General features: G+C 42.2%; 2 protein-coding genes and 1 non-coding gene across 3 annotated transcripts in view; all 3 read left to right on the top strand.

The window, feature by feature from the left end:
• The first annotated feature begins 396 nt into the window (after positions 1-396).
• On the top strand, positions 397-16,863 carry LOC134649744 (histone-lysine N-methyltransferase 2C). Its single transcript, XM_063504574.1, has 21 exons — positions 397-635; positions 790-880; positions 1,029-1,242; positions 2,375-2,515; positions 2,957-3,232; positions 3,662-3,806; positions 6,162-6,287; positions 7,026-7,140; positions 7,942-8,061; positions 9,033-9,217; positions 10,468-10,687; positions 10,725-10,958; positions 11,041-11,274; positions 11,357-11,590; positions 11,673-11,922; positions 12,511-12,644; positions 13,618-13,715; positions 14,259-14,511; positions 15,222-15,382; positions 16,113-16,757; positions 16,849-16,863. The coding sequence occupies exons 2-21, from the start codon at positions 790-792 to the stop codon at positions 16,861-16,863; spliced, it is 3,891 nt and encodes a 1,296-aa protein (XP_063360644.1). The 5' UTR covers positions 397-635.
• Positions 16,863-21,403, top strand: part of LOC134649366 (histone-lysine N-methyltransferase 2C) — a 79,430-nt gene continuing 74,889 nt past the window's right edge. The window contains exons 1-2 of the mRNA XM_063504082.1: positions 16,863-17,094; positions 17,524-17,683. Of these exons, the coding sequence (XP_063360152.1) occupies positions 16,872-17,094; positions 17,524-17,683 (383 nt within the window). The 5' untranslated portion in view covers positions 16,863-16,871. The remainder of the gene's footprint in view (positions 17,095-17,523; positions 17,684-21,403) is intronic.
• LOC134649908 (U1 spliceosomal RNA) lies at positions 17,971-18,132 on the top strand. Its single transcript, XR_010097003.1, has one exon. It is a non-coding gene; the product is annotated as a U1 spliceosomal RNA (small nuclear RNA).

Below are 21,403 nucleotides of genomic sequence, written 5' to 3' on the forward strand. Positions count from 1 at the left end.
CAGATAAACAAAACCTTGGCTTATCTTATGTAGGTATTTGTAAGTTGTAAGTTATTGAACTTATGATGAAATGTATCACTTGGTTAGATTTTTATTGACTCTAAAAATATATGTAAACGAATGTAAGTACTTTAAATTATTAAAATCATTATGATATTACGAGTAATTTTTTTTTAGTATAGATAGATTCGATAAAATAGTAATCGATTCAATTAATGAATAGACAGTATCGAGTTCTGGTGGGACAACACTAGTGGAACATATTTTTCATTATATTATTATTTAAAATGAACACAAATAATATATTAATAAAATTGTTTTACGCACAATAATGATAATTTTATGATTCTAAATATATTGAGCCCAAATATAGCTTTTGTACAGTTTTGAACTGAGGCGTCGCATCTTTCCATTCGTTTACTTCGTTGGCTTATTCAAGTCATTCATTCCTCCCTAATATTTTTCATTCGTTTCGTTCGTTCGCTCGCTACCTAGCTTGCGAAAGTCGTACTGCTATTTTTTCAGTTATTATGTATTTGTATTAATGTAAATTATAATTGAAAATGTGTTCTCCACCCTATATGTTTGTTTTATCATAACAGTAACTAAATAACAGTCCATCGCGACAGTTCGCGGTAAGTTCGGAAGTTTACTTCGCGATCCACTTGTCGTTCACTATGGCGGTGGTTGATACATCGAAGCAAGTTGTAAATTAAATAATGTTGGAAGCCGTCGAAGGCGCATTTGAAGTTTTATATTGTGAATGAAGTGGTTAATTACGTTTTTTAGATGGATGTGCCGGATGAAGGTGTTTTGGATGTGGATTTGTTAGGGGACGAAGGTTCCGAGGATGAGGGAGAAGGAGCGCCCCCGAGTTCTGGTGAGTCCTGTAAGCCCTTTATAGCCATATAATCATTTTCGATCGTTTCTCAACCTCTTACTACAGTTTTATCTTCTACCAATGCTATCATAATAATATGTGAACGCTCTAGTAAATCAGTTTTTAATGTGACGTCGTTGGTTGTTAGACTTCTACGCGGGTCCGGCTTCGACGCCAACCTCTTGCGCGTCGTCGCCGCGCGGCGAGGAGCCCGCGTCGCCGCACGGGGGTGCGGCGGCGGTGCCCGCGTTCTTCCACCACCAGCCGTATGCGCGGCCCTTCTTTACCTCGGGCCGCCGCGGGCCCGGCAGGCCGAGGAAGGAAGGCGCCAAACTGGCGAGAGAGGGCAAGATTGTTAGAAGGTAAACCATGCAAATTACTGATAAACTTTTCATTAATTTCAGAATTCATTCTATTAGCATAACCAGTCTTAGATAATTAATGTATACAGGGTGCCATTTGAGTCGTGATCAGTAATAATATGTTTTTCTAACTCCATAAACAACGAGCAATTTAATGCCCCTACTCTTACTAAAATCAGACAAGATTTTTTTTATTTTTTTGTTTATTTTTTGTCATTTATTTTACTTTTACAAGTGGCAATGTGGTATTTAAGATATTTCAAATGAAAAAATAAGTAAATTTTATTTCTAACTGGGACAAATGACAAAATTGATGTCAATGACAGTTCCGATTCAAAGATGCGATTCAATTTACTAATTTAAATATCTTCATAAGCCGTTGTAATGTCCTAAATCCACTTATAAAAGTAAAATAAATGACAAAAAATAAACAAAAAATAAAAAAAATCTTGTCTGATTTTAGTAAGAGTAGGGGCATTAAATTGCTCGTTGTTTATGGAGTTAGAAAAGCATATTACTGATCACGACTCAAATGGCACCCTGTATACGTTAGTTAACCTAGATTACGTAGACAAGGGTTCCAAGGTCCCAGGTAGGTATAAGTTTTAAGTTAATGAGATTATGAGAACAGAGTCCCGATGGATGCAAAAATGAATAGTCCTATAGTTCGTTTTTTTTAGCATTAGAAAGAACTTGAAAGAAGGTAAGCGATTTTGATATGCCTTTTAATTGAAAAACACTTTTTAAAAATAAATAACTATTATGAAAGCAGAAGACTATAAAAGATCGTATTAGATTCATAATTGTTACATATTTACCGTAACTTATTTTTAAAATGTGTTTTGAATTAAAAGACACATCAAGATTGTTTACCTTATTTCTAATGCTAAAAAAACGAACTATAGCCGGAAACTAGCAGGTGAGTGCACTTATATATATGCTGCTATATATATCCTCTACCTATTGGAATGTTTATATTATGCTGTTTTATTTAGGTCAATTTCAATTTAATTTATATGATAAGTCCCATTTTAGTGTATTATAATCTATAATACTGTTTATACAATAATGTTTTATAGGCAAACTGCAATTATAGGCAAGCGTAAGGTATAAATACTCACCAATGTATCAGGTACCGAGGCGGTGGTGCTGGCTCAGTCCGTGGGGCTAAAAGACACCGAGGTAGCCGAGATGATGCCCTTGATGACATGATGGATGAGGACGATTTCACCATGCCTGCTCCTGAAGAACCACCTTTTATGCCTGAGAAATGGTAAGGAAGATTGGACACTGTTTTGATCCTTAAATACTGCACTTTATTTTGCCATAAAACTCAGTATGTTGGGAGGAACTATATCAAATTAGGATAAATTGGTAAATTAATAATAAATAAATAAATAAATATTACACAAATTGACTAAGCCCCACGTTAAGCTCAAGAAAGCTTGTGTTGTGGGTACTCAGACAACGATATATATAATATACAAATACTTAAATACATAGAAAACAACCATGACTCAGGAACAAATATCTGTGCTCATCACACAAATAAATGCCCTTACTGGGATTCGAACCCAGGACCGCGGCTTCACAGAGGTATGGGACTCTTAAAAAACATATTTGTTCATAAAAACTTGAGGGCATTGTTAATTAAATCTTTAAGGATTTCATAAACAACACTTTTCTTGCAAGCTAAAATCCCAACTCTTTTCAGGCTAGGCAAAGCTTGCGCTCTTTGCAACTTAACCGAGCGCAGTCAGCTAGGCCAAGGAGAGATGCGTCAATTCCTCTGCAACATCGGTGGAGGAGACGGCAGCACCACACCAACAGTGCTTAGTGGGGGGACCACTCCCAATCCTACTCCGATTAGCACCCCGACCACCCCTGTCACCCCCGGTCTGGCATCTCCGCCCCCTGAGCTTGTAGACCCTAACCAACATCCCTTGGCGTTGCCCCTGAGTAGGAGGCAGAAAGCATTTAATAAGTGCAAGTAAGTTGATTTGATTAATATAAGGATACCTATTATAAGGATATTTGTATGTCACATTCTTTCAAAGCTTATGAATATAATTTTAATTAAGGTAATTTTAATTATGACTCCTTTGGGTAGTAATGATAAATCCCCATGCTTTCAAGTCCAACTTATGTAACAAAAAATACTCAAAGTTGAGAACTAAGTATAAAACGGTTTTATTCTTTAAGAGCCACTTGCACCATTTCACTAACTCGGGGTTAACTGGTTAAACCTGGAGTTACCATAGTTACCAGTACAATTTGACACTGTGTTAACGGTTAACCCCGGGTTAGTGGGATGGTGCAAGTGGCGCTAAGTGGCTTTTATCAATATATGACAGGAGCGCTTGTAAGTCACATTGTTGACTTTAAAACTATTCTCTGTTAATGCTCAATTTTCTTTCAGAACACCTTTACACAACCTAGAGCACATAGACGAATTGTCTATCATCGGACATGTGGAGACCGTTGAGCTCCCTGCTGTGGTCAGCTCTGGAGCCTTCTATGTGCACCGCTGCTGCCTTGAGTTCAGCCCGCCCTTCCATGATCAGGTCAGAATTTACTCTTGTTCAAGTACTGTTTGATTCACGAAAGCTGGCACAAATGGAATGATAGAAACTTTCATTGTATGAGTGACACCTGTATCGGTAAACAGTCGGAGCCGCGAGAGTTTTATTGGTTCATGCATGGACCTAGAATATTACGGACGGACTGTCACCTAAGACAAACTGTGACACTGCAATGGCGGACGGTATGAATGTGTGCGTGTAGACGAGTGTTACCATGTAACACAAATTCTCCCCTAATGGTGAAACAATTATTTTTAATATCCTCCTTGTTTTCAAATAAAAAAATTAGGACAGTTTTACGTTAGACAATAAAAAAGGTGTGTACGTATCTGATTTTATAGTTCTTGAAAATGCGCAATATTGCACAATTACTTTGTGCAAACATTATTTTCAATACCTAATGATATTTAGCATCGTAATGAAATGAGTTGGTCATGTTTTTTAGGGTTCCGTAGCCAAATGGCAAAAAACGGAACCCTTATAGATTCGTCATGTCTGTCTGTCTGTCCGTCTGTCTGTCCGTCCGTATGTCACAGCCACTTTTCTCCGAAACTATAAGAACTATACTGTTGAAACTTGGTAAGTAGATGTATTCTGTGAACCGCATTAAGATTTTCACACAAAAATAGAAAAAAAAAACAATAATTTTTTTGGGTTCCCCATACTTCGAACTGAAACTCAAAAAATTTTTTTTCATCAAACCCACGTGTGGGGTATCTATGGATAGGTCTTCAAAAATGATATTGAGGTTTCTAATATCATTTTTTTCTAAACTGAATAGTTTGCGCGAGAGACACTTCCAAAGTGGTAAAATGTGTGTCCCCCCCCCCCCCCTGTAACTTCTAAAATATAAAACTAAAAAAAATATATGATGTACATTACCATGTAAACTTCCACCGAAAATTGGTTTGAACGAGATCTAGTAAGTAGTTTTTTTTTATACGTCATAAATCGCCTAAATACGGAACCCTTCATGGGCGAGTCCGACTCGCACTTGGCCGCTTTTTTAATTTATACATTTAACTTGAAACGTATCTGGTTTTCAACAAAAAAATTATAATACATAACAAACAAACGTTAAGTATCGCTCCTTAGTATCGGGAAATTACCATACCGATCTAGTTTGAAATGGACAATCAATAATTTAACCATTTACCTAAATGATCTCTTAATACATAATGATTTAATAAGAAGGGTATCAATTACCCTACTTTCGGGAAATTACCCTATTCATGTTACTGGTCACACTCCTGTTTTGCAGTTTGATAATTTATAAACAACAAATTATCGTGATTTTACGTACTAATTGATAAACTTAAATATGAAAAGTTATTCCGTGACTTTTTTTCTTACGATCGGTACAATTCTAGCAGGATTTAACTACGCATGCCGGCATATTTTATATTTTTCTTCGACATGTTTACTTCAATGACGTTTCGATTCGTCTGACGGCAAACTGGTGGATGTGGGCTGTCAATGTGTGTGTGTCACGCGTAAATACTTAGAAACTGGTGGATGTTGGAATCACAGTTGTGTTGTAAGCGAAACTCTGTCCGTAATATTATAGGTTCATGGGTTCATGTGATACACTCAGATATTTTAATTCACTCATTCATTCCATTCATGCCAGCTCTTGTGAATCAACCTGTACATTTACACAAAGCTCATAGAACACTCCGTTTTAAACAACTGGGGCCTGTTTCTCAAAAGCTTATAACTTGTAATACAAGTGGAAGTCCCTTTCTAACAAAAGCTGTCAAAAAGTGACATCCGCTTGTATTACAAGTTACAAGCTTTCGAGAAACGGGCCCCTGGTCTAGACCAGGGATGTTGCGAACATCCGCATCCGCATCCGCAACCGCGGAACTTCCGCATTATTTTCGACATCCGCATCTGCATCCGCATCCGCATAAAATCGATGCGGAGCTTATGCGGATGCGGATGTCGAACAAGTTGGTACAGGAACGTCTTAGCGGCGGCGTAAGTGCTGGGTAATTTCGTCATTTCCTATAACGAAATCGTCTAGATCCAGAAAAGTCGGCCAAGTTACTGTTTATTAAATATAACGCACCTATATTCTTGCTCAAATACTAAACGTTTTGTTTTTTTTTTTTAATAAAAAAATACTAAAAATTTAATATTTGACGTTTTTTAAGTGCCTAATCTTGACATCCGCATCCGCATCCGCGGATGTGAGCCTTTAAATATCCGCATCCGCGGATGTCAAAAAATCTACATCCGCAACATGCCTGGTCTAGACTACTTGTATTTTACTGCTTGTTCCCATATATATGTGTTGTAATTTTCGACGAAATTGAAATATATTTATGTAACCAGGTGGCTGCCTCAGCGGAGGAGGATAAGGAACAACTAGAGGAGGCCCGGGTGCGGGGCATTGTGACGACCGCGTTGACGCGAAAATGTGCCTTTTGCACCAGACATGGTGCGAGCATCCCTTGTAAGGTGAGGACCTGCTCCATAAACAAAGTACATTTTTCCTTTTTAGGGTTCCATACCTCAAAAGGAAAAAACGGAACCCTTATACTATAAGGCTTATAGGATCACTCGTGAGTCTGTCTGTCTGTCCGACCATTCCCCCCCTTTATCTCCGAAACTACTGGGTCTAAAATTTTGGAAAAAATACACAAAGTAGTTCTTTACCTATAGATGACAGGAAAACCTATTAGAAATGTGCAGTCAAGCGTAATCACGCTACGCACGTAGTTCCGTACAAGTTCACGCTAGAAATCTCAAGCGTGAACTTAATGTATGGAACCCTTGGAACGCGAGTTCGACTCGCACTTGGCCGGTTTTTTATTGTTAACCCATTGATCGCCACGTCTATAGCGTGCGCCGCGTCATCGTGAACCTTGTCTGAATGCACTAAGGTTGATATTGAGCTGTACCCGCGCGTATCAGTTAGTCTTTGGCGGTCAAAGGGTTAAAACTATTTACAATTTTACTAAGAAGGTACGATTCAAATAGATCCGTTTAAACATGGCCTCAAGTAACGGTAAGTTTTTATTTTACCCGACTGCGTCAGTAGGAGGGTAATGTTTTTAACTTTTTAGGTGGTTATATTGTAGTTGAGTTCGGGGCGAACTACTTTTATAGCTACATGAATATAGCTTGCCAATGTGAACTCTTAGGGCGCCGATACCCATCTTAATATTATTATTACAGTATACATTTTTTTTCCAGATGAGTTGCAGTAAATACTTTCACCTGCCCTGTGTTCTCGCTTCCGGAGGTTTCATGGACTTCCAGACCAAGTCTTCGTTTTGCAAGGACCACTTGTATCAAGTGGCACTTATTTGTAAGTGTTTATACAGATACACTCATTAACCAGTTATTAACATTTCCTACTACTTCAAAATGATAACAATTTATTTACATAAACCATATACATATACAGTGGTACTACTAAGCTAAATTAATAACTAACTTAAATCTAAAATAGGCTCGGCATTTTACCAAGGATGCTGGCGGCATTTCCTCGCTGTATCGCAATGCTGATACGTTGTGCGAGGAATCCGCCAGTTCTTCGGACCAGTTACGTCAACCAGACGCTTCGCGATTTCTGCAAACAACTTGTGCGCGCTGGGACCCCATGGACCTAGAGTTTGAACTCCAAATTATATTTATATATCACGGCCACGGCGTCATAACACATTACACACCGTCATCCACCAAGGTCAAAGCGGCAAATTTAAAAAATGTAGGCGCGATGGGATAACGTCCCATACAAAATTTGAATTTCGCGCCTTTTCCTACTGACAAGATTTGCTTGATCATCTATAATTTACTTGGAGGATGAAATATCATCAGAAGAGGAAAATAATCGTAGTACGGAATCATTTATTCAAATCTCGTGTCATTTATTCAAAATGGCATCACCGCTATCTAATAAAACGTTCACGAAACTATCGACACCGTCATGACGGCCGTCATCTTACGTTACGTTGACAATCAACGTAACGTAACGCCGTCTAGGAAACCGCGCCATCTTGTTTACATAGACAACGTTCTAGTGACGTCAGTCAACGCTATATAGCGGCCGTAATATGACGGCACCGTTTTCGGAGGAATCCAAAGCTTAACAGTGGTGTTCTAACAGGTACAGCTGACATCGACTGCCGGACGTGCCGAGCCATCGGCGATATATTCAACCTCATGACATGCGTCACTTGCGGCGCGCATTACCACGGGACCTGCGTGGGTCTCGCACAGCTACCAGGTATTTCGATTATTATTACTCGTTCTTTCCCAATGTAGTCAGTTTTTGATACAATCTTTTATTGCCGACTATACTTCTATCTAATACCTTTAACCGAGCAATTCTTGTTTATTTATTTATATATATATTCCGGCGATCTCGGAAACGGCTCGAACGATTTCGATGAAAATGACTATATGGGGGCTTTCTGTGGCGAAAAATCGATCTAGCCTAGGTCTTATCTCTGGGAAAACGCGCATTTTTGATTTTATATCTCTCAGATATTTAGATATTATTCATCTATTGAGACAACTCCAACAACCAACCAACCAACTGGTTAATCCTACTACTTTCTGCATCTATCAGAGCAGCTTATTGTCGTCTTTGTATTGTCACCGGTCTTCCATAAGAATACCTTATTTGAGCCTAATCAACCTAATCAAACATCAGTACGGATATGATGGTCGTTCTTGTCTACGTGACAGCGTGATAAGACGGTGTCCGCCACTTTCTATCCCGCGGTGTTAAAAAGTGACAGTTTATCCAGTGGATAAACCATCCATAATACGCCGGCTGGATATATTTCCAATCTAACTTCCAAGATTTGACCTCCTAAATAAGATATTATCAGTGTAAAAAAAACTGTAAAATGTCATTCAATAGAACTTGCTAACTATGTAAACAAACCGCCATACTAAAATTGACACTAAATGTCAAATTACTAGTAACTTTTGTTTACATAGTTCGCAATTTCTATTGAATGACACTTTACAAAGTACAAGTTTTGCGTCTTTATGTTACAAAGACACATAACATTGTAGGAGCAATAAACGTATAACTATAGTTTGTCAAAGGACTGTGTCATTTAAAATATAGACAGAGAGAATGATACTATCTTACACTAGTACTAGCACCTAAAAGAAAAGGTTGAGTATAGTTTTTTTTGTTCTTATTTACCAACAAATTTGGTTGGGTTTGGTGTTGTCTTGCAGGAGTACGGGCGGGTTGGTCGTGCCGCTCATGCCGCGTGTGCCAAGTCTGCCGCGGGGAAAGCGCGACCGGCGTCCCCTCCGCCGACTCGAGGGCGGTGACGTGCGAGCACTGCGACAAGATGTACCACGCCATGTGCCTGCGGCCTCGCATGGCGACCGTGCCTAAATACGGCTGGAAGTGTATGGTGAGTGGCCAATTGTTCACTATATCAAACCATGCACCATGTTTTATTCTAGGTATATCATTCCTACCTAGGTCATGGGGGTAATTAGTAATTGAGCGTTTTCCAAAAAAAATTACATTTGATTAATGTCTTCAAAATATTGACTTCTTGGGCTCATTTTACTCAGAATCATTTGTACATTCACGCCTCATACATGGAAATATATTTTTCCAGTGCGTCACGTTCAACAAATAAAAAAATATTCATACAAAAATGTGACGATCTGGAAAAGAAATCATGGGACACATTTTTTCATGTATGAGGCGTTAATGTACAAATGATTCTGAGAAAAATGAGCCCAAGAAGTCAATATTTTGAAGACATGAATGAAATGTAAATTTTTTTTGGAAAACGATCAATTACATTACGCGGTTATCACATTGATGCGAATCCTCACGTCGCTCCGGTGTATAAGCGTGACTGCGCTATGTGCTTAACCACAGAAGAAATAGGTAAGAGTACTACCGTACAAAAAGGATATTTCCTACAAAACCGAAGTTTGACAGGGATTCAGGAACGAATCATGATTTCGGCTATTTAGGGTTATCAAAATTCAAGTCTTTATCTTATCTGTGGTCGTGCACGCAAAAGGACGTCAAGTGGTGCCAACCCTAATAATTGCTCGGAGCATTGTTGAGCCGAATGGAACCGAGTTTGCCCGAAAGGAGGAGTGTCTCCCCACTGGCTTAACGCACTGACTATGTGTAAGGAATTTTAGGATCGGCTGATGCCACACGTACGTTTTATATCGTTAGATTTGTTGCCTTTTATAACAGGGATCGGATACCGGGATTATTTAGTTTTTTGCTAATTATTTAATTTCTAATTGAGCAATCTAATAATACGAAGTCGTTACCTAAACACACAACTGAGTCCTACATTTCGAGTATAAAATAACTCTAAAAATATGGTTATTTCGAAGTTTTTGCAAAAAACCGGTTCCGATCCCTGTTTTATAATACAAATAAAAATCATCACTGCCTCCCTAAAGCCCCGTCTCTATTGCGCGCGGCTGCCGCGCGAGCCAATGTTCGATAGCTTGCCGCGCGATATGGAGACGGGGCTTAAAGTGTCATTCTATGGAATTTGCTAACTATATAATCAAAAGTCACTAGTAAATTCATCATTCAGAGACAATTTCAATATGGCGGTTTGTTTACAAAGTTAGCAAGTTCCATAGAATGCCACTACAACCCCGTGTCGTGTTCCAGTGCTGCCGCATCTGCTCGGACTGCGGCGCGCGGTCGCCGGGCGCGGGCCCGTCGTCGCGCTGGCACGCGCACTACACGGTGTGCGACTCGTGCTACCAGCAGCGCAACAAGGGCAGCTGCTGCCCGCTGTGCCGCCGCGCCTACCGCGCCGCCGCCTACCGAGACATGATCCGGTGTATCACCTGCAAGAGGTACGTACTGAACATCTGCTCGGACTGCGGCACGCGCACTACACGGTGTGCGACTCGTGCTACCAGCAGCGCAACAAGGGCAGCTGCTGCCCGCTGTGCCGCCGCGCCTACCGCGCCGCCGCCTACCGAGACATGATCCGGTGTATCACCTGCAAGAGGTACGTACTGAACATCTGCTCGGACTGCGGCACGCGCACTACACGGTGTGCGACTCGTGCTACCAGCAGCGCAACAAGGGCAGCTGCTGCCCGCTGTGCCGCCGCGCCTACCGCGCCGCCGCCTACCGAGACATGATCCGGTGTATCACCTGCAAGAGGTACGTACTGAACATCTGCTCGGACTGCGGCACGCGCACTACACGGTGTGCGACTCGTGCTACCAGCAGCGCAACAAGGGCAGCTGCTGCCCGCTGTGCCGCCGCGCCTACCGCGCCGCCGCCTACCGAGACATGATCCGGTGTATCACCTGCAAGAGGTACGTACTGAACATCTGCTCGGACTGCGGCACGCGCACTACACGGTGTGCGACTCGTGCTACCAGCAGCGCAACAAGGGCAGCTGCTGCCCGCTGTGCCGCCGCGCCTACCGCGCCGCCGCCTACCGAGACATGATCCGGTGTATCACCTGCAAGAGGTACGTACTGAACATCTGCTCGGACTGCGGCACGCGCACTACACGGTGTGCGACTCGTGCTACCAGCAGCGCAACAAGGGCAGCTGCTGCCCGCTGTGCCGCCGCGCCTACCGCGCCGCCGCCTACCGAGACATGATCCGGTGTATCACCTGCAAGAGGTACGTACTGAACATCTGCTCGGACTGCGGCACGCGCACTACACGGTGTGCGACTCGTGCTACCAGCAGCGCAACAAGGGCAGCTGCTGCCCGCTGTGCCGCCGCGCCTACCGCGCCGCCGCCTACCGAGACATGATCCGGTGTATCACCTGCAAGAGGTACGTACTGAACATCTGCTCGGACTGCGGCACGCGCACTACACGGTGTGCGACTCGTGCTACCAGCAGCGCAACAAGGGCAGCTGCTGCCCGCTGTGCCGCCGCGCCTACCGCGCCGCCGCCTACCGAGACATGATCCGGTGTATCACCTGCAAGAGGTACGTACTGAACATCTGCTCGGACTGCGGCACGCGCACTACACGGTGTGCGACTCGTGCTACCAGCAGCGCAACAAGGGCAGCTGCTGCCCGCTGTGCCGCCGCGCCTACCGCGCCGCCGCCTACCGAGACATGATCCGGTGTATCACCTGCAAGAGGTACGTACTGAACATAGCTGAAGATAGAATAACCCTCTTTGTGTTTACGGAGTGGGCGAATGCATTTACGCACCGTCCCCCCGGCCGTGGGACGGTCGGGACTCGCCGCTCCTGTCCCCTCTCTCTGGCGAGAGGGGGGAAGAACTTTGTCCTAATACCCACTAAACCCACTCCGGCGCAAACATTGAAGGCGCACAGTTCCTTCAGGAACAGCTCTAAATGTTGGTCTTTGACCAATTTTGGCCGCTGCTATGTGGTTCGTTGCCTTACAACTTACCAATAGCAAGTTACAAAAACATCTCGTGGTTTATGCGGAAGCAAGCGTGAATTATATATTTATAAATGTCGTTCTTCGGCCGACCTACCTAACCTACCTAAAAAACTTAAATAGACTAGCACTCTTAACTCCTAAATACTAGAATTCGGTCATTCTTACGAAGTATTACCTAAATTAATGTTCTGATTGTTTATTGTTTATTTTATCCCAATGAAACATTAATCACCAACCTTACTAATTTCTATATAAAGTAAAATGCCGCTTGAAGCATTGTTAGCAGCAATAACTAAAAACGTGTATACTTATTCTAGATACGTCCACGGCATGTGTGACCCGGAGGCCGAGCCGCAGCAGTACCGGCTGAAGAAAGAGCAGAACCCGCAGTACGACTACAACTGTCCCATCTGCAAGGCACAAATGCAGATTACTGGCTCCAAACTCGGCTGTAAGTATATTTTCATTTCTCATTGTTGTTCTAAAAGGTGTGCAGGAAATGATACGTTTCTGCACTAGAGCATTTTAGGTTCCAAGTACGATTTTTTTACGATAAGAAATTGAAATTTGAGTATAAATGGATTTGTTATACAATTTCCATTCTGATATTTGACTCCCCATTCCATAAATAACGATAATTTTGCCTAAATTGGTAATTGAAAGTACCTACCCTCAAAAAATACTATAAAAATGTATACTTAGTCATGTTTTAAAAAAACATATGCATTTTACTTTCCTCGTATTCGAAATGAAAAGTAGAGTGTTTAACTCGGGTGAAAGGCATCATTTCATCCCTTGGTTAACAATCTACTATCTAGCTCCACATTTTGCCGCCCTTGTAATGTAATATTATATAAATATTAAAATATTATTTGGAGCAAGACAGAATGTCTACTTAGAAATTATCAGTCAGGAAACGTTCAGGAATGATACTCGTTGTATACGTTGGTTATAATAATACTCGTTGTATATGCTGGTTCCCTTTATGCAAGCTTGACATTGATCCAACTGACGTAACGACAGCTCATATAACGAACAATGAACAAATATTTTAAAATTATCGGCATAAAATTATACTACAATAACTCTCAAATAACAATTAACTAGGTTACACAACAATGTACAGCCAAAAACGTCAACTGAGCGCGGCTAGAGCCCAATGTGAACCTTCGTGCATTCCGACAAGGTTCATGATTACCGTCGCGCACGATAGGTGTCGCGTTCAAAGGACTAAACATTATACCCCTTATTCATAAGCGCGATACAAACCTCAATTAGCTAATAATCGTTGTCGTTATCTGGCATTTTGACTTATGTATTTGTAAGAAAGGGATAAAACATAATTTAACTAAATCAAGCCCGTAAAGTTTTTTGAATAAGGGGGATTAAAATTGTAATGTAGTTTGTTGTGATGATCGTTTCAGCGTTCGAGGACGACAACACGGCTTCTACGTCCCAGGACTCTTCGTTTGGTGACGAGAATTCGCAGCAGGAACAGGATCCTCTCGCTATTGAACCTAAGGTATCTAGTTAAAATTAAATGGAAATAATTTATTACCCTATCTATAGATACGAAACAAAGGTTCATTAAACAATGAGCTGGCATTTTAGCTAGCTTTGTATTTATATTTATTGATCGTAAATTACTGTTAAACATAGGTCTGTATTTTTCTTAGTAGTCATAGAGGTGAATATATAAGTTATTATATCGAACAACAATGAAACGCGAATAAGTCAGCTGGTTTATTGATTTCGGCGAGTCGACGTTGTAAACGGAATAAATATGACCTACATATCTATTAACCTCTTTTAGTATAGAATAGATGGTTAGATGTAACAAAATCACGTCATATCACTACACCTTATACACTACGCGTCCGTCTGTTTGTGTGTTTGTATGTTCGCGATAAACTCAAAACCTACTGAACGGATTTTCATGCGGTTTTCACCTATCGCTAGAGTGATTCTTGAGGAAGGTTTGTGTATAATTTGTTAACCCGTGCGAAGTCGGGGCGGGTTGCTAGTTTTATAATATGACTATGCACTAACCTGTAATCCCTTTCAGCCGGACGTCGGCCTGGGTAAAGGCAAGCCGTACACAGTCTCCTCCAAAGTCGCAAAAAAGAAAATGGGCGGGTACAAATTCAAAGGCGGCATGCACCCCGCCAAACTGGGCTTCCAGAAGCGAGCGCGATCGGTGCTAGACTTCGGTCGCAAGAGGGGCACGAAACCCAAGATGCGGGGCGTGTTCGGAGTGCCTGGGTTAGGGCTGCAGAGGCCGCAGGCCCCGGACAATAAGACGACGGAGGATGATCCGGGTAAGATGTCGTTAATTTTATTTAGACTTGTTGCGAGATCGGTCCTGGACTTCGGTCGCAAGAGGGGCACGAAACCCAAGATGCGGGGCGTTTGGTGTGCCTGGGTTGGGGCTGCAGAGACCGCAGGCCCCGGACAATAAAACGACGGAGGATGATCCGGGTAAGATTGTTATTTAATTACTCTTGGCTTGTTGCCAGAGAGGGTGTTATTTTAAACAGTAAGGGCCAGTTGCACCAACCACATTTGACAGACTAATCAACGTCAGCCGGCGCGCCCTGGCGCTTTACTATGAAACTTTCCATACATATAATAAAATATAGCGAACTCTTTAACGATACGAACAGTTTGGTGCAACCGACCCTAAGAAACCTAAACGGACACTCAAAAGATGACAATCGTTTATCGAAAACGTCTATCAAAATTTTAATAATGTAAGGAAATTACGGGATTTTTTGTTCGCATTTTTCGCCCTGAATTTTTTTCTTTTCAATTGGCGTTTGAAGATAAACTGTTGAAACATTGAGACCCCTTCATTGTTAGTGCGCATTATGTAGTCGGAATAGTAGGATGTGCAACGCGCGTACAATGGTGGCGAATTTTGATTTTTTTTGGTGATAATTTTCGAGTGATCAGGATCACTATAAAAAATTAAGATCCATTTTTTCGCTTATGAATAGTTTTTTTTTTACATAAAATGCGTTTGTTCCAGGTGTAGAGAACAAGCTAGTGCTTTGTTCGAGCAAAGACAAGTTCGTGCTGACACAAGACTTGTGTGTTATGTGCGGTGCCGTGGGCACCGACTCCGAAGGGTGCCTTATCGCCTGCTCGCAGTGCGGGCAGACTTCTCATCCTTATTGTGTTAATATTAAGGTAGGTTTTATATAATATTTCACATCAAGTTGACTTCTTACAAAATTGTTATAATATTCAACCAGTATTCAAAATTGTTTGATATCTAAGTAACAAAACAAAAATGTAACCAATGGGGACAAATACTTTTCTGTTTGCTATGGCAGCACCAGCGATATAAAAACAATTATGTATATTGTAAATTGTAGGAAACGTGTGTTTTTTTTAAGCATTTCCCTTTAGGCAATCTCATAAAGCCAGTTAAAGAGGATCTAACTTCCCAGGCGAAGCAGATTTATTTATACATATTATGGAATTACGAGTAATTTGATATTTACCAGTCGCTTTTCGGTGAAGGAAAACATCGTGAGGAAACCGGACTAATCCCAATAAGGGCCTAGTTTACCCTCTTGGTTGAAAGGTCAGATGGCAGTCGCTTTCGTAAAAACTAGTGCCCACGCCGATTCCTGGGATTAGTTGCCAAGCGGACCCCAGGCTTCCATGAGCCGTGGCAAAATGCCGGGACAACGCGAGGAAGATGATGATGGAATTACGAGTAAACTCTGTCGTCGTTTCGTTACCAAAGCGCCGTATTTACCCGTAGGGTTTCCGTAGAGTACTGAGTAGATTAGCCCCGAATCGTTGCGTAAGCGTGATCACGTAAAACTTTGGTACTTGCTTGTTCCAAACACATTGGACCAAGATATTGGACAGATGGAATACCACCCTAACAATACTATCCATTTCGCAGGTATCTCAAGTAATAGTAACAATGGGTTGGCGCTGCATCGACTGCACCGTCTGCGAGGGCTGCGGCAACCGCGGCGACGACGGCCTGCTCGTGCTGTGCGACGACTGCGATACTGCGTGGCACACTTACTGCGCCCGGCCGCAGTTAGCAGAGGTCCCGAGAGGGGCCTGGCGGTGCGAGCGGTGCAGGAGGTGTCTCACCTGCGGGACCAGAGAGACCACGTCTTGGTGCGAGAACTACACAGGTAAAGTACAAGTAATAGTAACAATGAGTTGGCGCTGCATCGACTGCACCGTCTGCGAGGGCTGCGGCAACCGCGGCGACGACGGCCTGCTCGTGCTGTGCGACGACTGCGATACTGCGTGGCACACTTACTGCGCCCGGCCGCAGTTAGCAGAGGTCCCGAGAGGGGCCTGGCGGTGCGAGCGGTGCAGGAGGTGTCTCACCTGCGGGACCAGAGAGACCACGTCTTGGTGCGAGAACTACACAGGTAAAGTACAAGTAATAGTAACAATGAGTTGGCGCTGCATCGACTGCACCGTCTGCGAGGGCTGCGGCAACCGCGGCGACGACGGCCTGCTCGTGCTGTGCGACGACTGCGATACTGCGTGGCACACTTACTGCGCCCGGCCGCAGTTAGCAGAGGTCCCGAGAGGGGCCTGGCGGTGCGAGCGGTGCAGGAGGTGTCTCACCTGCGGGACCAGAGAGACCACGTCTTGGTGCGAGAACTACACAGGTAAAGTACAAGTAATAGTAACAATGACTTGGCGCTGCATCGACTGCACCGTCTGCGAGGGCTGCGGCAACCGCGGCGACGACGGCCTACTCGTGCTGTGCGACGACTGCGATACTGCGTGGCACACTTACTGCGCCCGGCCGCAGCTGGCCGAGGTCCCGAGAGGGGCCTGGCGGTGCGAGCGGTGCAGGAGGTGTCTCACTTGCGGGACCAGAGAGACCACGTCTTGGTGCGAGAACTACACAGGTAAATAACTACTAAAAATAAATGTCTAAATATGTAGTAGGGGACAACTTTAAATAAAATGGCCCATGTCATATATAAAAAAGTGCGACTGCGAATAAATATTCACACGACTCCGATAACAACCGATGGAGCTGCTTTGTAAAACAAAATTACAACTGAGTGCTAACTACGTACAGTCGACCTCAAAGATAATACAGATACACAGATATATGTTTACATTTTTCGCCTTATTATAATGGAGTGAGGTGCAAAAGTGTAAAGATATTCTTGGCGTCGACTGTACAAAAATTGCCTAAATTAATCCCATGTCCCAGCACCAATGCCCAGCACAGATCATTTCCAATTAACTTGTATGAAATTATGAATGGGTCCCAGGAGTGTCCAAGGTCGAAGGTATTTTATTAATTAACTTGAATATTTTGTGTACAGAATGCGGGCCGTGCGCGTCGCTAGTGATGTGCTGCGTATGTTCGGAGCCATATTCGGACGGAGAACTAATTATCCAGTGCGAAAAGTGTATGCGATGGCTGCACGCTTGCTGTGACTCGATAAGGAGTGAGACGGATGCCGAAACTTGTTGCAGAGCTGGGTAAGTGAAATTCTACAGTAACTTAAGATAACTAACAATTACACGTTCTTAATCATTGCAACTACGACCACCTCATGTAGTGGTCATCACTTTTTATCAAGTATCAATAGTGTATGAGAGTGGCGCATGATACACATTAGGCGTGGCAATTTTTATTGCGAACTCTGCAGAAGTTAGTGCCAACATTTGCCGCTAGATGTCGCTGTTCTCTCCGCGTCGGAATCGTACATCGCGGTGTTAAGATTTTTCCGCGAATGATGACCCTCGCTCCGTACTGTAGTGAACTCATACTTACCTGGCATAGGGGATACCGTGATCAAAAAGGCGGTTCCCCCAGGGCGAGACTCTCCCATTGCACTGCGGTTGGGTTGACCCTTGCGATTATCCCTAATGTGGATAACTCGGATGCGTAATTTTTGGTAGTGGGGACTGCGTACGCGCCGTCCCCCCGTATACTAAAAATCTAGCATATAGGGTAGGTGCCGTTAGCTTCGTCCAGCTCTAGTTTTCGTCCACTTGATGAAATTGGAATATAATCCTACATTGCTGCACAAATTTGGACTTATTGCATTCCTTAATGTCTAAATATCTATACATAAAAATTATATTTCGCAAGTAGCAAATTAAATATGTATGTATGTATGTCACTTTATTGCACATAAACAGGTTTACATAAAACGGACAAAAACAAAACAAAAATAAGAATGTTATGTACAAAGGCGAACTTATCCCTAAAAGGGATCTCTTCCAGCTAACCTTTGAGAAAATCAAATATATTATTTGTAGTGTCCGACCGAAACATGTTTTTTTGCCGAAACCGAAACCGAAACCGAATGTTCGGCTTTGGCTCTAGTTTCGGCCGAAACCGAAACCGAAACTTTTGAAGACTTGTTAAAATCGTTGAAAAAAATGTCATAAAACAGCTTTTAAACTCATATTAAGGGGCTGTCAACACTCAATGTCTTTGAAATTGATGTTACTTAAGGGGCTCCGCCACGCCAATGACCTTCGATCTGAATCTCTTAGTTTTCTTATGTTTTTTGTAGCTTATCATATTAACAGCAACGGCTTTAATCTGTCAGCTCCCACGGCTCATATATGAGCCAGAACGCTTATGGTGACGTCATATCGTGGGATTCGACAGGTTAAGCAATAAATAGTATTCCATATTTACTTCAAAGTTCATTGTCTTCGAGATATTTGGCATCAAAGTTGAACAATTTTATGTGTCTGAAATTAAAATCAATTTGTCAAAACATTTACCTAAACCGCTAACGAGTAATCCACATTTATTTTTATTTCAATAGTTTTCTTATTATTCCCTTGAGCGCTGGTGGTGGTGGCCTAGCTGTGAGTAAGAGCGTGCGACTTTCAATCCAAAGGTCGCAGGTACAAACACTACAAACCCCGGCTCGTACCAATGAGTTTTTCGGAACTTAAAAAAAAATATGTATGAAATATCATTTAATTGATATTTACCATTGAGGAAGCCGGACTAGCCCGATAAAGCCTAGTTTACCCTCTGGATTGGAAGGTCAGTCTGATGGCAGTCGCTTTCGTAAAAACTAGTGCCGACGCCAATTCTTGGGATTAGTTGTCAAGTGGACCCCATGCTCCCATGAGCCGTGGCCAAAATGCTGGGATAACGCGAGGAAGATGATGAGTTTTCTTATTATTCCCTTGCCCAGGCCCAGTAACATGCGACAGTGCTATCTCATTTACTACGATACAATTAGACGGTGTGCGCGTTTTAGGTATTGACAGCCTCTTAAGACTGCGTCGACCGTTCAATGGCCCCATCATCAGTGGAATTGTGTTTAATAATAAACCGATTAATTTCTGTATACATAAATCCGTAGGTATATGTATTAATACTATTAATATTGTTGTCCTACTTGTTCCACAACTTTTGGTCTTTGTCACATAGTTTAGTTTCATAGAACGAAGTACATTGCGTATATTTCGGCCCGGCCGAAAGGTTCGGCCGTTTTTTGGCCGAAACCGAAACTACGGCCGAAACATGATTTTTTGGCCGAAACTGGCCGAAACCGAAACCGAAACCGAACCTTCGGTCGGACACTAATTATTTGCTAATCTGTCAAGTTGAATATAAACCTACATTGCTGCACAAATTTGGACTTATTGCAATCCTTAATGTCTAAACAATATATCTATCTACACAAAAATTATATTTCACAAGTAGCAAATTAATAGTACATTATTGCAGAGGCCGGGAAAGGGCAATTCGTGGATGAGTTTCGATTTTGTCGGACGACGCGTAGCGGAGTCCGACAAAGAAGACGAATCCACGAATTGCTATTCCTGCCGAGGCATATATAGTGCTTTTCTCCAAAACATGCGAGGAAATAAAGTAAAATAATAATTATTTAAGCATCGAGCATCACTCAAATCGAAACTTCACATCAAAAACGTCAAAAACAATTTCCCTCGTTATTTTTAAAAGTTAAAGGCACAAACTTATTCTGCCATTCAATTCAGTACCATTCAATATTCGTTCATTGAAAATATAGTTGGTCAAAGCAAATTGTCAGTAAATAAGAACAAAAATAACTATACTCATCCTTTTCTTTTGGGTTCTAGTACTGGTGTAAGACAAAGATAGTATGATTCTCTCTGTCTATGTCAAACTATAATTGTGCAATATAAGCTTTATGAACACGGATGAGATCCTTAAAAAAATATAAATAATCTTTGATTTTATTAAGCAGTATTCGCACGATCATACACGAGCACAACGGTCTTGTAAGAACGAGACATGTAAGGTCGTTTATATTACTATCTCACTCTATCCTATAGCTTGAAATGATAGCTGATCGGGTCGTGTAGACGCGGCCCGCGGCTATAATAATTGGCTGTTTGCGTTTTTTATTTTTAAAAAGTAAAAAACACTACAGTAATAAGTTATTACTGTAGTGTTTTTTTACTTCCCGTCCGCTAGAACAGGACAGCGATAGTTTTATTTTTTTAAATTAGAGTTTGACAATAAAGAAGTACTTCCGGTACTATTTTTGCTACAATAAGGTGAACATTTCCGAGCATATTGGAGAAAATATATATTATTTGCTAATCTGTCAAGTGGACGAAACTTGAGCATGGACGGAAACTAGCGCAATTACCCTATTAGGCAAGTTATTGTTTATCCTTAGCGCATTATATTTAGTCCCATTATTGAACAAAGGCCATCTTTGATCATGATTACCACTTTTTTCATGTGCTTTTTCCTGCTAGTTGTTGAAGCGTCAATGTCGTTACGCTATTTCCGTGTGAGTATAAGAGTCTGGCCGCGTAGTCAACGTGCAAATTGCTTACGCTCCGTAACGAACGAAACGCAACTGTCTCCGTCGCACTAGTATGGACGAGTGACAGATTACTACGCTACGCCACGGAGGGTTAACGATTTGCACGTTGGCTGGGCACCCTGTTGCACCAAATCGGCTGTCCTCCGATAGCGGTGCCGTCATATAGCGGCCGACTCCCTGCCGACTCTATATAAATACTACGACATCCATATTTAGCCGTATTATTTAGTATGGAGACGGCCGCTATATGACGGCACCGCTATCCTAGCAAAACCGATCTTAAGAGTTTGGTAAAATTTATTGTATGGAAAGTTTCATAGTTGATTGCCGATTGACCTCATTCATTCATTTATTTATTTATATGTATAACAATAATACATTGTGTTGGAAAACTTACGAA

The sequence above is a fragment of the Cydia amplana genome, chromosome 7 (assembly GCF_948474715.1).
Source record: "Cydia amplana chromosome 7, ilCydAmpl1.1, whole genome shotgun sequence".
NCBI classification, from domain to species: domain Eukaryota; kingdom Metazoa; phylum Arthropoda; class Insecta; order Lepidoptera; family Tortricidae; genus Cydia; species Cydia amplana.